General features: G+C 42.2%; 1 protein-coding gene across 2 annotated transcripts in view; it reads right to left on the reverse strand.

Annotated features, from left to right (window-relative positions):
- The window catches only part of PROM2 (prominin 2), a 71,211-nt gene that overhangs the window by 37,916 nt on the left and 17,852 nt on the right, over positions 1–15,443 (reverse strand). For both annotated transcript variants that reach the window (XM_088470861.1, XM_088470862.1), the window contains exon 4: positions 6,156–6,276. In XM_088470861.1, the coding sequence (XP_088326987.1) occupies positions 6,156–6,276 (121 nt within the window). The remainder of the gene's footprint in view (positions 1–6,155; positions 6,277–15,443) is intronic.

The raw sequence follows: 15,443 nt of genomic DNA on the forward strand, positions 1-15,443 counted from the left end.
CTACTATGTTGAAAAAAAAATGTGATTGGCTGCCAGTACAGACGTTTCCAACGCTAATGGGCCACTGAGATGGCAAGGTACTGGTCACACTATTACTCCTCTTCCATGTGACACATGTGGGCTGCTGAAACAGGGATGTAGTCAATATACTGACAGCCGGGAAGCCGTCTGACTAAATCCCGGTGTACAAATCCCGACTTGGGACTAAAGATAGGCATTTAAATCCTGACGCCTATCTTTACCCCGATGACAGAATCCTGACAGACTGCTTCCCGAATGAAGGTAAGCCGGCTACTGTTAGCTCTTAGCCACGGCACTCCCCGGGGAGGGTTAGGGTTAGGCTGTGGAGAGGCGGGTTTAGGGTTAGGCACTGCTGGGGGAGGTTAGGGATAGCCCCCCCCCCGGGAGGGTTAGGTTTAGGGTGCGGAAAGGGGAGTTTTGGTTTAGGCACCCCCGGAAGGATTTATGGTTAGGCACCACCCCTGGAGTTTTAGGGTTAGGCACCACCAAGGAAGGATTAGGGGGGGGGGAGAAGGGTAGGGTTAGCTTACTTACCTTAGCCATCGGGATTCTTCATGTTCAGGCTTCCGGCATTGGTATTTCAACCCAACTCGCTGAAACATGCTGCTTCACTGCACTTAGAGGATTAAGACCGGCGGCTTCCTGACTACATCCCATTAATACAGCAGTAACATTTTCACCTGTGGAACTTGTAGTCTATAGTTAATGAACCACCAATCCCCATAACTAAATATGATTAATGTTAAACCCTAGAATAAAGTCTAAAAACTTTACTGGCTTCGTATACTAGCTGATTTTCACACTACGGCTGACCACGTGTGACTGAATTGAAACATTGAGTACGGTATCCGCCATTCACTGCCTGCCGCACATGGATCCTGAGCCTAGCGCTGCTAGTGCCGAAAAAACACTGCTTCCTGCACACCCCTCACATCGGGACCCACACAGATCGGGTGAGTGGCACAGTGCTACCATACCTGGCCGCAGTGATACGGACAGCCTCTTGTTTGCACAGATACTGAAATACCTGTGCAGTGGCACCTGTCAGGGCATTCCCTTTGCTCCTTTCATCAACTTAACGTTTTATTATATAATGTGCAGTGTGAGCATTATCTTATGGAAAAGGATCCAGTGAGTTAGCAGATTTTCTTCGGTGATTGTTACAATACTGTTGGCGGACTTACCTAATTTCATTGCAATTTGTTACAAGAAGCAAGCAACAAATTATTTATATTAGTGGATCTTTTATGATTGTACTGCTTCTTGCTGTCACACAACAAGGATTTGTGTCAATAGATAGAGGTTTATTGTGGACCTTTGAAAGATTTGTAGCAATCAGCTGATACAATGTATTAATGTGTTAATTTATAACCATTTGTCAGGTTTTTGCTTGTTATGGTTTTCTATTTTTTAAAGAAAGCATTTAGATAGAATGAATAAATGTTGTCACACAACAAGGATTTGTGTCAATAGATAGAGATTTATTGTGGACCTTTGAAAGATTTGTAGCAACCAGCTGATACAATGTATTAATGTGTTCATTTATAACCATTTGTCAGGTTTTTGCTTGTTATGGTTTTCTATTTTTTAAAGAAAGCATTTAGATAGAATTAATATTTTTTTATGTCTTAAATAGTTTCAAATTATCATATGGTGCAGTCTTAATTAATTTTTATTATAATATCATATTCATTTAAAAAATACCTGTAGCGCGATTATTTTTTCTTTTTGTTTTTTTTTCCTTTCTTATAAAATATATTGGGAAACATTTATTAGGCTCATCCACAATTGCATTTGTCATAAATGACATCTCTTTTTATTTATTCAAAAATATATTTTTATTGTGGTTTCACAGATAGGTAATACCTGTTTCTACAATGTTGACAAGTGACAGTATAGATTGCAAGTTGCCAATTATCATCACTGCTACATTGAAATATGAACCGGTCAGTTAGTCCAAGGCCAGAGTTAGGTATAAGGGTGAGTTCACTTGCCGGGATCCAGCAAGTCCATCACTAAGGGGCCTATTTAACAAGCAAATGTGTTACTTAAGTTAATGCCCGATTCCTACATCATCGCATTGTAGGGAGCAAGCCATTCAACAGCGCTTAACATTTTCTGTTGTGCAGCAAGCAGAAAAGCATTAAAAATATCTTTAACTGCATACCTTAATTATTGCTATCTGAATTTAGCATTATCTGCAAGAAAATTCCTTATTTCTTACAAAAACTGTAGGGATACACAGATCTATTCCCATTAATACCTGCAGGTGGAGGTAACTCCACCAACTATCCTCCCCTCATTCGGCATAGTGTGCCCAGCATATATGTTTATTTACAGTACAGTATGTGTGTGTTTAATATTAAATATATATCCCCTTGATGAAGTCCCTGCTGGACGAAACGCGTTGGAAGCTCGTGTTTCTTGCCATATGAACTATAGAATTCCTTGCTTGATCTCAGATAACTTTTATGACATTTACTATTTATTGTCCACTTATTTTGTTTTTAAATTGTGAATTTATTTATCTTGATCTGTGTGATATTGTTGCTTTATAAATTGTCCTTCCTCTGTCTATTAATCTTTGTTTTATAAATAAAATTTATATGCTTTTATGTAATTTATAGCATGTCCACTTTTTTATATATAATTAATTCCTCTTGAAAGAATACTCAGCTATTGAACATACATTTTTAGAATGAGGCTTTACTTTACGGCATACTAGCACTTTTTTCATATTGAAACTAACTTGCTACAAGAATAAGGACATTTGCATCTTGTATCCTTATAATGTATCAAAATTAAATGTTTTTTTGTAATTTATAGCACGTGCACCTTTTTCTAATACTAGATTAGAGTAATCCCCTTAGAGGGATTGTCTAATCACACATAGTTACGCAAATTGTGATTGTTTTTTTTTTTGCACACTAGTACTTTTATACACTATTACGAGTCGCTCTAAAGTCAATTACATTTCTATCCTGCATCCCTATAGTGTATTACCAGCCTATATTATTATTGACAGTTGAGCTGACGCCCTTTTAGGTTGGGTTTTCTGCTGTTGTACACACTATATTATTTAAGACTAAAATATAAAATTTAAGTGAGCTGTCTGGGTAACTGGCGTCAATTCCACATATAATTCATTCATTTTCTTTCTTTATATTTTTTTTTCTCTCTCTCTCTCTCCACGCCCGGTGCCTTCCTCAATTACCTTTCCAAACATGGGAAGGAAAAAAACTATATGCAGCAATAGGCAGGCACTCCATATATATATATATATATATATATATATATATATATATATATATATATAGATAGATTCATAAAAAAAATTATAATTTTTATTTGTTTTGAATTGAGGTTGGAGTAAGCGGCCAGATTAGATAGAGATGAAAATAATGACAGCGGGACTTAGCAGGGACAGCCTGTTTATGCAAGTGCTGTCCCTGAAAGGATTTTTGCAGAATAGCTGTTGAAGATAATTAAAAATAGCTAATAATCATGTTGATAATGGCAGAAAATAAAATATTCAAGCCAATATTGCGATTATTACTAAGTAGGCACTTAAGCCGTTTATCTTTTGTTTGTCTATCCTTAAGCTGGCCACACACTAGACCAACTTTCGTCCAACCATCCAACTAGTTGACTGGTTGGAATGAAAATCTGGTAACTGATGATTAGCAATTTGTTCCTAAATGCCAGAAAACAGATGAAAATGGTCGTTCAGACAAGTTTGTTAAATGTTTGATCTAAACAATTTGTTCAAACAACAGTTTTTGTCCATTTTCCGGCGTTTGGGAGTAAATTGCTGATTGTCATTTGCTTTCATGCCTTACCAGATTTTCATTCCAACCAATCAACTAGTTGGCTGGTTGGATGTAAGTTGGTCTAGTGTGTGGCCAGCTTTATTCTAGTTGCTTAGCTTATGGTTATCACCTAAAGCAGAGGTTCCCAAACTTGGTCGTCAAGGCAACCTAACAGTCTACATTTTAAGGTTATCCATGTGTGACCACAGGTGACTTAATTAGTGCCTCAGTTAATTTAATTTAATCACCTGTGCTCAACCATAGATCTCTCTAGAACCTGAGCTGTTGGGGAGCTTTGAGGACTGCATTTGGGAACCTCTAACCTAAAGCTGGCCACACATCTAAAGATTATCTGTCCAACCAGCCAACTAGTTGATTGGTTGGAATGAAAATCTGGTAAGGTATACAATCAGCAATTTGCTCCCAAATGCTGGAAAATGGACCAAAACTGTTGTTTGAACAAATTGTTTAGTTCAAACATTTAACAAACTTGTCTGAACAACCATTTTCATCTGTTTTCTGGCATTTAGGAGCAAATTGCTGATCATCATTTACTCCCATACGTTACCAGATTTTCATTCCAACCAATCAACTAGTTGGCTGCTTGAATGAAAGTTGGTCTAGTGTGTGGCCACCTTAAGGCTAATATCCATAGGAGTATATCTGAAAGTAATTAGTAGTACATTGGAAGCCAGGAATGCCAGGATGTATATTAAATACTGTGCATAGCGTGTGCCGTCCCTGGTGTTATAATTTCACAACCTCAGGATTGTGTGATTATCCCCCCTGATATTATATGTAAGATTGTAAAGCCTAATGCTGTGCTTTGAGACACTGATGCCTCCTGAAATCACATAGACCCTGAGCCCTTCAGGAGGTCACAGTAGACTGTAAGAATGAAAGAGACAGAGAAAAGCTCCAGTAAATAAAGACTTCAAATGAATGTGATGCTCTGAGCTGCCTCACACTTATGTGACCGCTGTCACACTGTAATGTGGCTCTGACCTCCTTCCCTCAGTCTCTGCGCTTCCTATTAACAAGTAGTCCCTTGCTTTGATCTCTTACCTTTTTCCCAGGAGAATCCGGCTGTCTTCCCTTATAATCAGTGGAGCGGAAGAGGATAGATTTGTAATTTGGAGAAACGTCCTCAACTTACGTAACTCTTTCCCTTTGATGGTATTTTAGGTGCTTTAACTCTTATGTCCATGACATAAATATTTCTTGTGTGGGTTTTATGGTAAAATGAAATTTATGGCTATCTGTGTTGCTACAACATCTCACTGATGAATTACACTATAGTACAGTGCTATGGTGGAGGCATTAATTATACATTGCAGATACTGCTGGCAGTCCATCCATGTGAGAAATACTTGTCAATCAAGTGTGTGTGTTTTCTTTTTACAGCGATCTCATTCTGTCCTCGTCAGAGGGAAACAGATAAAGGACATCTGTATCAAAGTTTGATGTGAGATATATATGACCAACCAATCAGCTTCTAACTTACATTTTGCAGACTGTGCTTAAAAAAATGATAGTTAGGAGCAGATTGGTTGGTGATATATATCTCACAATTTTATATCACATCAAGCTTTGATACATATGCCCCAAAGTCAGGGGCAGGAGGCATCACAGGAACCTGCTCCTCCCAGCTCTATGTAAGAAAAATTTAAGTCAAAGCAGCCATTCTAGAACCTAGCTGTTTATCTGTGGAGCGCTGTATTTAAAGGGAGACTTAACCAAAAATTAAAGTAAATCCAACCTGAAAAGTTTTTTTTTTATAACATTCACAAATGTGTATGCAGAGGTTCCCAAAAGAAATGTATCAAATGGTGTATACTGTTGTTATCTATGAGGCCGGAAGTTATGCTCCTCTCTGTAATTAGATGTTAGAGTCTTACAAGGGCTCCCGCATGTTTCCTTTATTAGAATTATGCATATGAAGGTTAAAAACATTGGCCTGTGTTACCACCAGAAAAAGGAGGAGTCCTACAGTACACATACAGAGCCTGATTCTGAAATAGATGTAAGTTTAAAAATAGGAGCTGATTGGTTGAAACTTTGGGGTCTATGTACTAAGCCTTGGAGATATATAAAATGGACATAGATAAAGTACCAACCAAGCAGCTCCTAACTCACTTTACAGGCTGTGTTTGAAAATTATAGTCAGGAGCTGATTGGTTGGTACTTTATCTCTCTCCATTTTCTCTCTCTCCAAGGCTTAGTACATAGACCCCTGAATCTTTCTCTCTCCAATGTTTGATACACCTCCGCCTATATTTGAACATATTCTGCTCTTTGTGCTTCCCGCCATCATGTGTCACCCACCTGGGGAATGCTGGTCACAGAGAACCGGAAATTCTGCAAGGTCCTAGTTATGTCCTGGATCCCAGTGCCAACCTCATCATGTGTCTTCTGGTTCAAATAGAAAGTGCAGACTAAGCCAGCGCTGGGACAAAGAAAGAGAAAGAAACATATGAGAATATTTACCAGATTATACCACGTGACCACCTACACTGGGAACCAATCTTCTCTATCTTTATTGAGACCTTTATTATGTTTTTTTATATACATAACCCTCCTATGTATGAAAATATATATGTAGGGACATTGGTTACAAGAACACACTGCCCCTGAAAACGTCAGGCTGGCACAGACATGGAGTCTTGTGCATGTTTGGAAGACGCCTCCGCACCTTATAAAAAGCGCATTCCTGCAGTGTCATTTTAAAAAAGAAACTTTGAGGCGGAAAGGAGTCTGCAGGAGAGGAATCGCAAGATCACTCTCCAGAGAGAATGCCTCCATACAGGACCAAGCTCTGGAAAGGGACACATTTTGGAGCATGGTACGTAGGAGCCAGACCGCAGAGTACTGGGGACTGTGGTCTGAATCGCTACTTAGGGGCCTATGTACTAAGCCTTGGATGGAGGTAACGTGAACAGATATAATGTACCAGCTAATCAGCTAATCAGCTTCCAACTGCCCTGTCACAGGCTGTGTTTGAAATAATTAGGAGCTTATAGGTTGGTACTTTACCTCTGTCCAATTTAACTCCATCCAAGGCTTAGTAAATAGACCCCCCCTGTTGCAGGACAATTGTGTAACATCTCCTGCATTACATACGGTAGCTGGGATGCTTCAGTTAAAGTCATGTAAAACCAAGATGAAAATGTATATTATATGGTAAGCACATAGGGGAAGGCACGCTAAGGTTGTGTGTTGTTAGGAAGTAGTAGAATTATAGGTACTGGGGAGCTGTGACTCGGTGACATAATTAGGGACTTGATGAATACAGCAGAGGTGCAATAGATATACAGTTCACATGTGTTGGCTGATATGATAATACACCTAGATGAATAGCCTGATATACTTACTTCTTTGTACATTACCAAATGAGAAGCTTGCAGCATAATAGCCACCGATGAAATTCAATAGTCTTCTCTGTTTAGATTTACAGTAGGTGACAATAGAGGATAAGTTTCATGTGTCAGAAACAGCTGCTGTCCATATGTATCAATGGTTTAATGCAGCTCCCCTGCCTGTTGTTTGTCAGTGCGTTATTGTTCATTAGTTTGGAAAAAATAATGGTCTCATTAAAGTCTATGAAGACAAATTGATAAATGAAACAACAGACACTGGAGTTGCTGACAGTAGCATCACTCAGGAGTCATTTGTGATCTGTAGAGCAGGAGGACACTACGCTAAAAGCGGCCGAGTAACAACACACCGGACTCACCAGCCTTAAGCCATAGAGCACACAAAGTCCAAGGTACTGCCCTCCCATCCAATCAGCTAATGATTGGAGCTGACTTATTCCAGAATGCTCCCCCTATGGCCCCAATACTATAAAAAAAGTGGTCAATTAAAGCATCTATAGACTAGGAAGCAGTTATTTTCTTTACTATTACAGAAAATGTTAGTGACTTTTGTTGATTTATGATGAATGGGGCCATTGAAATAAATGGGAAAATCTCCATCTATTGTTTTTCCATTATCAGCAATACAGGCCAGTTCTAGAACAGTGAGCATGGATGATGTAGCAGTTAGCATTACTGCCTCATAACACAGAGATCGTGGGTTTGAATCATGGTAATGGCTCATCCATCTGGTGTTTGTATGTTCTCACCTTGTTTGTGTGGCTTTCCTCCCACACTCTAAAAACATACTGGTAGGTTATTTGGATTCTGACAACATTAACGCTAGTGTGTATGCGCGCTTGTGTGCTAGGGACATTAGACTGTAACCTCCAATGGGACAGGGGCAGAAATAAATTGCATATCTCTGTACAGCGATGTGTAAATTAGTAGTACTGTATATGTAGATCAGAATAATATCTGGACTCCACAATGCAGGTGTCAGGTGCGATCTAAATGAACCTACTTTGTTCTGTTTATCCGTGTTCTTGGAAGTTACCGGCAGCATTTATTATTCTTCTCCCACATGAATAGAGATTTGGAAGTCTTTAATTAAGTGATTCATTAATTGTTTCTCTCTGGGATTATGCTGTGTTATGATAATGTTGCACAATTTTACAAATGGTATGCACAAATACAGACTATAAACAGTGAAATGTCAGTATGAGTACAGTAATGACAATAAACAGTAAGGGCATTTACTGTAACATCATACTGTAAACTAAAAAAACAAACTATTTACCATCAATTAGTTTTAAACATAATTAATTCATAGTTAAATGGTTTCTCCTATTGGTTAAACCTCTAATTACACAGCATTAACCTGATCTACTGTAGAAGCCTCATTAAACCTCATTTAAACAATATTTACATGCTCAAACCTGTCATAACAGTTTGGTCTGTGTGAGTTTTGTATGCATTAGGAAGTGCGGAATTACTTCAGACCGGGCGACATTAGACTATGGGTGAGATTCGCCTAAGAGTTACAACCCCTCAGTCTCATTTATAGTATAGTGAATTTGTGGAATTTGAAACATGAATGAACAAACCATAATAATAGTAATTAATGCTCTCATTCTTTGTGACTTATCAACTAAACATCTCTGTTATGTATAACCAGTGATGCTGGAATAGGGTTATTGGCACCAGGGCTGACTAGACCAACTCTGCTCCTCTGGTCAACCTCACTCTTCCAATCTGCTGACTCTAGAATACTGTAAAAAAAATCTCAATAACCAAAATATAATACAGAATTCACTGTGATATTTTTACAGACGACAAAGGCAATATCAGTTGAAACATTCTGGGAGATGTATCAAGCCTTCATTAGAGTGGAGAGGTGGAGAAGTTCCCCATAGCAACCAATCAGCTTCTGCCTATCATTTTATAGATGTACTGGACAAATACTAGCTAGAAGTTGATTGGTTTCTATGGCTACCTTCTCTGGTTGTCCACTTTTTCACTCTTTAGAAGGCGTGATACATCTCCCCCATTGTCTTTTTCACCTATACATATGCTAATGATGAACGCTGACTCTTTGGGGCCTAAATCCAATAGTCTAGATATATTGACCATTAATGCAACCCAGGCTAGCACCAGCCATCTTTTTTTATTACACTTTAATAAATGTATATATTAGAAAAAAAATTTCGTTACCCGTCTGTTCACGGGTGATCATGGGTGAACGATGTTTTGCTCATATTGAACAACCAAGATCTTCAGTAAATACAATAACTCTAGATTTTACACTCTATTGGAGATGTTGGGAATTGAGCCTCTGGTAACTACATTCAGTAAAGTTGCTTTTGTCTAATCTATCCTCATCCTGTAGATGAATTAATTGACAAATAAATGTGATTCATTATCACTATTCATTATCACTTAATTTCTACAAAAATAGGTGAAAATGGCCCGCTGTCCCCTTACTCTAGTATGGGTAGCAGTGACATAACTAGGGCAGGGACGCCGACCTCGCACCCCCGCGCCGCCGGCCACAGTCCCGGCCCGTCCTAGTTAGCCAGTGTCATTCCGACTGCAGCGAGTGCGGTCAGTACTACACATTTACTCAGGTCCGGCCCTAGGCTTCTCTACGCCCAGCGCCGTCCTGTGCTGCACAGCCGCGCCCCTTCCCTCCCCCTGAGCGCTTACCCAATAGGGAATACATACGAATTACTGCCAGACAGAAGTCCGGCGGTTCAAATCCCGACAGCGGCAGGCCGACATGGCTGAAAATCCCAATCGTCTGCAGGTAAGTATGAACTAACCTAACCCTCCTTAGGGGTGCCTAACCCTAACCTTCCCCCAGTGCCTAACCCTAATCCCCCCTCTAAGTGCCTAAACCTAACCCCCCCTTCCCCGCTGCCTAAACCTAAGTCCCCCGGGGGGGTGCCTAACCCTAGCCTCCGCCCAGGGGTGCCTAACCCTAACCCTCTCTCCCTAGCCTAACCCTAACCTCCTGGGGGGATGCCTAACCCTAAGTCCCCCCCGGGAGCTCTAAACCTAATCCTTCCCCCCCGTGGCTGTCCGCAGCGGCGCCCCGGCATCACTTTGATCGGGATGCCGGGCGCCGGTCTCCCGTTGTCGGTAAAATGGCAGGCATCTAGAATTAGACGCCTGTCATTTAACCCTCGCCAGGATAAAGCAGTCGGGAAGCCGGTTGTCGGTCTTACGTCCGCCGGCTTCCCAACTGCATACCACCCAATAGCGTCAGGCGAAGGGTGGGAGGCGGGCTCAGCCTAGCCAGTGCATTTACACACACATCGCCGCCGACGTGGCGGCGATGTGTGTATTTTGAGCAGCCAATGAGAGTCAGACAGACTCTGCATTGGCTGCTGCTGCGCCCACTGCAAGAGCCGAGCTTGAGCTCACTCATGAGCTCCGCCTTCCGGCTCCTGCAGTGGGTTATGGGAGAGACGTCATGACGTTTCTCCCATAATGCAGAGCACTCTAGCCCACTGCATCAGGGGGGGCATCTACTGGGGACTGCAACTGGGGGGGGACTACTACTGGGGTCACTGCATCAGGGGACCACTACTGGGGGCACTGCATAGGGGGTATCACAACTGGGGGCACTATATAAGGGGCACTGCATAGGGGGACCACTACTGGGGGCACTGAATAGGGAGGACCACTACAGGGGGCACTGTATAAGGGGCACTATATAGGAGGGATCACTACTGGGGACCTGCATAAGGGGGACCACTACTGGGGGCACTGCATAGGAGGGACCCCTGCATGGGGGCCTGCATAAGGGGGACCACTATTGGGGGCACTGTATAAGGGGCACTACTGGGGGCCTGCATTAGGGGGACCAGTACTGGGGGCACTGTATAAGGGGCACTTCTGAGGGCCTGTATAAGGGGAACCACTACTGGGGGCACTGTATAAGGGGAACTAATGGGGGGCTGCATAAGAGTGACCACTCCTGGGGACAGTGCATACTGGGGGTACTGTATAAGGGACACTACTGGGGGACCACTGCTGGGGGCACTGCAAAGGGTGAACTGTATAATGGGCACTGCATTAAGGTGCATATGGAATGCAAAGGAATGTTCAGAGTGACGAGAAAGGGGTGAGTGTCATGTTGACATGCCCCATTTCTAAGTGTCCTTCGGCGCGAGCACAGGGGGGGGGGTAGCGGGGGGATAGACTCAATTTTTAAAGTTGCCCTGGGCTCCAAATACCCTAGTTATGCCACTGATGGGGACCTAAATTCATCAAGTTTTGGAAATACAATATTTTTGGAGCTGACTATGGGAGCATTCGCCAGCTTCAGATGATATTTGCTCCCACTCGCGGCGCACACCCCACTTCTTCGCTATGGAAGGAGTGCCGGGTTGTGAAGAGGGAGCCTTTTAAATCCCTCAGCCCCTGTCCGGCACCTTCCGCCGGACGCCGGGGCTTTGTGCGCCTACGTGAACTCTAGTTCACAAAGGCGCCCTAGCACTGCAGAGTCAGACTCAGCAGTAATGAGTTTCATTGGTTCGGCGCAGTGAATACATACGGGGAGACAGCAGATTTTCGGATCAGCTGCCGCCGCACTGGAGTAATTATGAATTGCTCTGGTGCTCGCCACGAGTAGGACTGTTAATTATTGGGGTCCGCTTGGGCCCCAATAGTTAACATAATAACTGTTCGATGTCTCCTGCCTCACTGTGAGTTATTTAATACATTACCAATGGTCAAAGCAAGTAGTGTCTTAGTAGAAAAAATAAACATTAAATTGTATTAGGCAGTTTGTTGTGGCACACTCACAAAATGTTGCATTGAGCGTCTTTGTAACAGATGACGAATAAAACGCAGAATGTTCTAAATACAAACTCAGATGAATAAAATGAAACGAGCTGTGTCTGCATATTTCCTTGTCATAAATGATCTCCAGCGTCTGGTAAATTATAATAGATGTCATAAAATAAATGCAATGAATGGACTTCTGTAAACCACTGCTGTGTTCTCCTCTATGTGACAATGGGGAATGCAGGTTCTTCCAGCACTGTAGAACTTAAATTTAACCCCTGGAACATTGGCTGGCCTTGCAGTATTAATGGAGTTGTTAATATCTGGCCGTCCACTGAGACCCTGCTTGTTCCTGTGTGTTTCAGGTGCATTAACAAGCTCTGTAAAAGGCTCCCGGGCTCTTTAGCGGTAAAATGAGATGACGGCGGTTCTGAAATGGGGTCAAGTGACAGTGGAATGACAGCCCTGCCTGCCGCACTCACTACATCACATCCCTATTGCTGGAATAACTACAAGTGAATCCTCTATCCAGCCAGTCAGAACCCGCTGCAGCTTTACTTATTCAGCTAGGAAGAGCTGGGGAGAATGGCGCCTTTGCTTGACATTATTAACTGTTTCACTTGTTGCTCTGTAGCCACCAGGATCCTTCTCTATGCTGATTGATAATTGCCATGATGTATTTCATTGACGTTTGTCAGACATTATCCCACAGAGCTTACACTACACTGGCATAATTGGATTATTCTACCACAGTCTAATAACATAATGAGGATCCCTACTGTATCTGACAGAAGATCGCACTCTCTAGTGTCATAACGTGATCATTATCCCCCAGAGTTTACAGTATAGTATCATCATAATGGCAGTTCTTATCCCTCAGAAATTTCTGTCCAATGTCATTAATGGTAGTTTTTATTCCCTAGAGGCTGCGCTGTAATGTCACAATGGAGTCCTTAGAGATTACAGCCTAGTGTTAAAGTCTTAAAAGTGGGTACACACTAGACGATATGTCATCCGATCCCGCAGATCGGAGCGACATATAGGGTACATCGTCTAGTGTGTACCCATGATATACGCACTGACGCGAGTCGTTAGCAACATTGCCCTTCGGCCCTGGCTTCCCCCAACGAGGGATGTTACATGACACCCCCGCCTTGTCGGGCCTGGCTTCGGCAAGTCTGTATGCCGAGTCCCGTCGCTGGCGAAGTCGCGCTGGCCACACATTGGCTCATGTGTACCCAGCATAAGGGTCTGATTCTGAGGTGGACGCTGCTGTGTCTACTCTTGCTTGTATTTGGAGTCGCGGCTGCGATTAGCATGCAAATGCTACTTTCTGCCTTGCTGTGGTGCAGTAGCCTGCATCTGAATAAGCAAGCCATGTTATGGCCACTCTATGGCAGGTGCAGTTTCTCCATCTAAACACGGCCTCTGTGGCTGAGAAAGCGGTCACTATCACTCCCACAACACGCCCATGAGACTGACTTTTTGGGGTTCACTTCAGGCCACCTTCCTGTCACCGCCCAGTAAGACCCATAATTTTGCCAGGACTTTTGGTGCATCCACAGTTGCAAATAATCCCTCAACTACGTGAATATAGGCATTGCTTTCTAATTGTGTGCACCTCTATATCAGAGAACTGAATGGAGCTTGCAGTACATCTCTCTGTTTATAAATAGCATTTAATGTTACTTTTCTTTATTTAATGTTTCCGTACATCCCATGTGTATCAGACATTCTGCACATATTTGTAATTATTATAATGGCTAGGAGTGTTTTATATGTTTTTCTGAGATGTAGTCAGCAGTAGTCGGGATTCCGGCTCCAGAATACCGACCGTCGACATCCCGAAGGTAAGTATCGGGAATTAGGTGGAGGGTTAGGGTGCGGGGTTAGGCACTAGGGGGAGGGTCATGGTTAGGCACTAAGGGGGGAGGGTTAGATTTAGGGTGCGAGGCGGGGGGGCTTAGGTTCAGGCACTTGAGGGTGAAGGTTAGGGTTAGGCACCAGGAAGGGAGGGTTAGGGTAGGGAGAGGGAAGGGTTAGCATACCGACCAACAAGTGTTGGTATGTTAACCCTGTCGGGATCCCAGTGTTGGGATTATGAAAGCCGGGATCCCAACTACCGGCAACTAAGGATGTACGCCGACCCCCGTGTTTTGGTTTTGGAGCTGTATCTCCTTCGTGTTTTGGATCTGGATTGGTTTTGCCAAAACTGCCCTTGCGTATTTAGGTTTTGGATCTGTATTTTTTTTTCAAAAGTTTATAAAAACTGCTAAACTCACATCATTTGTTTTCTTGTTCCTACAGTATTATTAACCTCAATAACATTAATTTCGATTCATTTCCAGTAAATTTTGACCACCTCACAGCTCATAATATTGTTTTCATCAGGATTAGGTGCAAAATTTGCACCCAAGCTAGCTGGCTGACTAAGCTAAGCGGCAGCAGTGGGCGGCACAAAAACGTGGCATTTCAACTTCCAACATGGCACATCAGGAAACAAATGTTTTTATTATTCAAGAAGCCTGAGGGAGTTGGAGTATGTACAATATGTAGTTGAAGGCAGGGAAAGGAAGAATTGATTGGTAGTAAATTTAATTAAAATTTTTGATTCTGAAGCATGGGTAAACAATATGTCCCATGTTTTGCCCACAAAATCAACTTGGTGGTTTAGAATATTTTTTCAAATTAAAGAGGCATGTCAGCTGTCTGTGGCCATAAACATTTGTGGACATTTTTGGCATTCAGCAACCACATGTCAAAGAGTGCAGCAGCAGTGGCAGTTCAACTTCCAACATGGCACATCAGGAAACAAATGTTTTTATTATTCAGAAGGCTTAAGGGAGTTGGAGTATGTATGTAGTTGAAGGCAGGGAAATGAAGATTTGATTAGTAGCAAATTTAATAATTTTTTTTTATTCTGAAGCATATTTCTGAGAGAGGAAGGGAGGGGAGGAGGCCTTTACAAAAAATATTGAAATCATTCACATCAGTCCTTACCCAGAAGAATCCTTGAGCGCTGTGCCTGCTGCTGCTGCTGGTAGTGGATTTTCATCCCAGAAGGGGACCAGGAAGACTACTTGTAGTACTTTAAAAAACAATTGAATGTTAAACAATCATTTGCAAGGGGGAGCAAGTATGACAGCAGTCACCCAGTTGCTTAGCATTTCACTGATGCCATATTATCTATGCTAGTATTAGATGTGCGTCCGATATTCGCCAATAATGTAGTGGGTTTTAGACAGTTAGTTGAGGTCCTGTGTCCCTGCTACCAAATCCCATCTAGATTCCACTTCACTAGAAAAGCAATTCCCAACCTGTACACGGACATTAAAAAAAATGTACTTAGTGACCTCCAAAATACCATTGTACCCACTGTCCACTTAACCACAGATATGTGGACAAGCTGAACAGAGCAAATGCAAGATTTAAGACCTAAGGTTTAAGTCACACGTTGTGTCTTTCT

Source organism: Taudactylus pleione, unplaced genomic scaffold (assembly GCF_031769625.1).
Source record: "Taudactylus pleione unplaced genomic scaffold, aTauple2 ptg000105l, whole genome shotgun sequence".
In the NCBI taxonomy this organism is placed as follows: domain Eukaryota; kingdom Metazoa; phylum Chordata; class Amphibia; order Anura; family Myobatrachidae; genus Taudactylus; species Taudactylus pleione.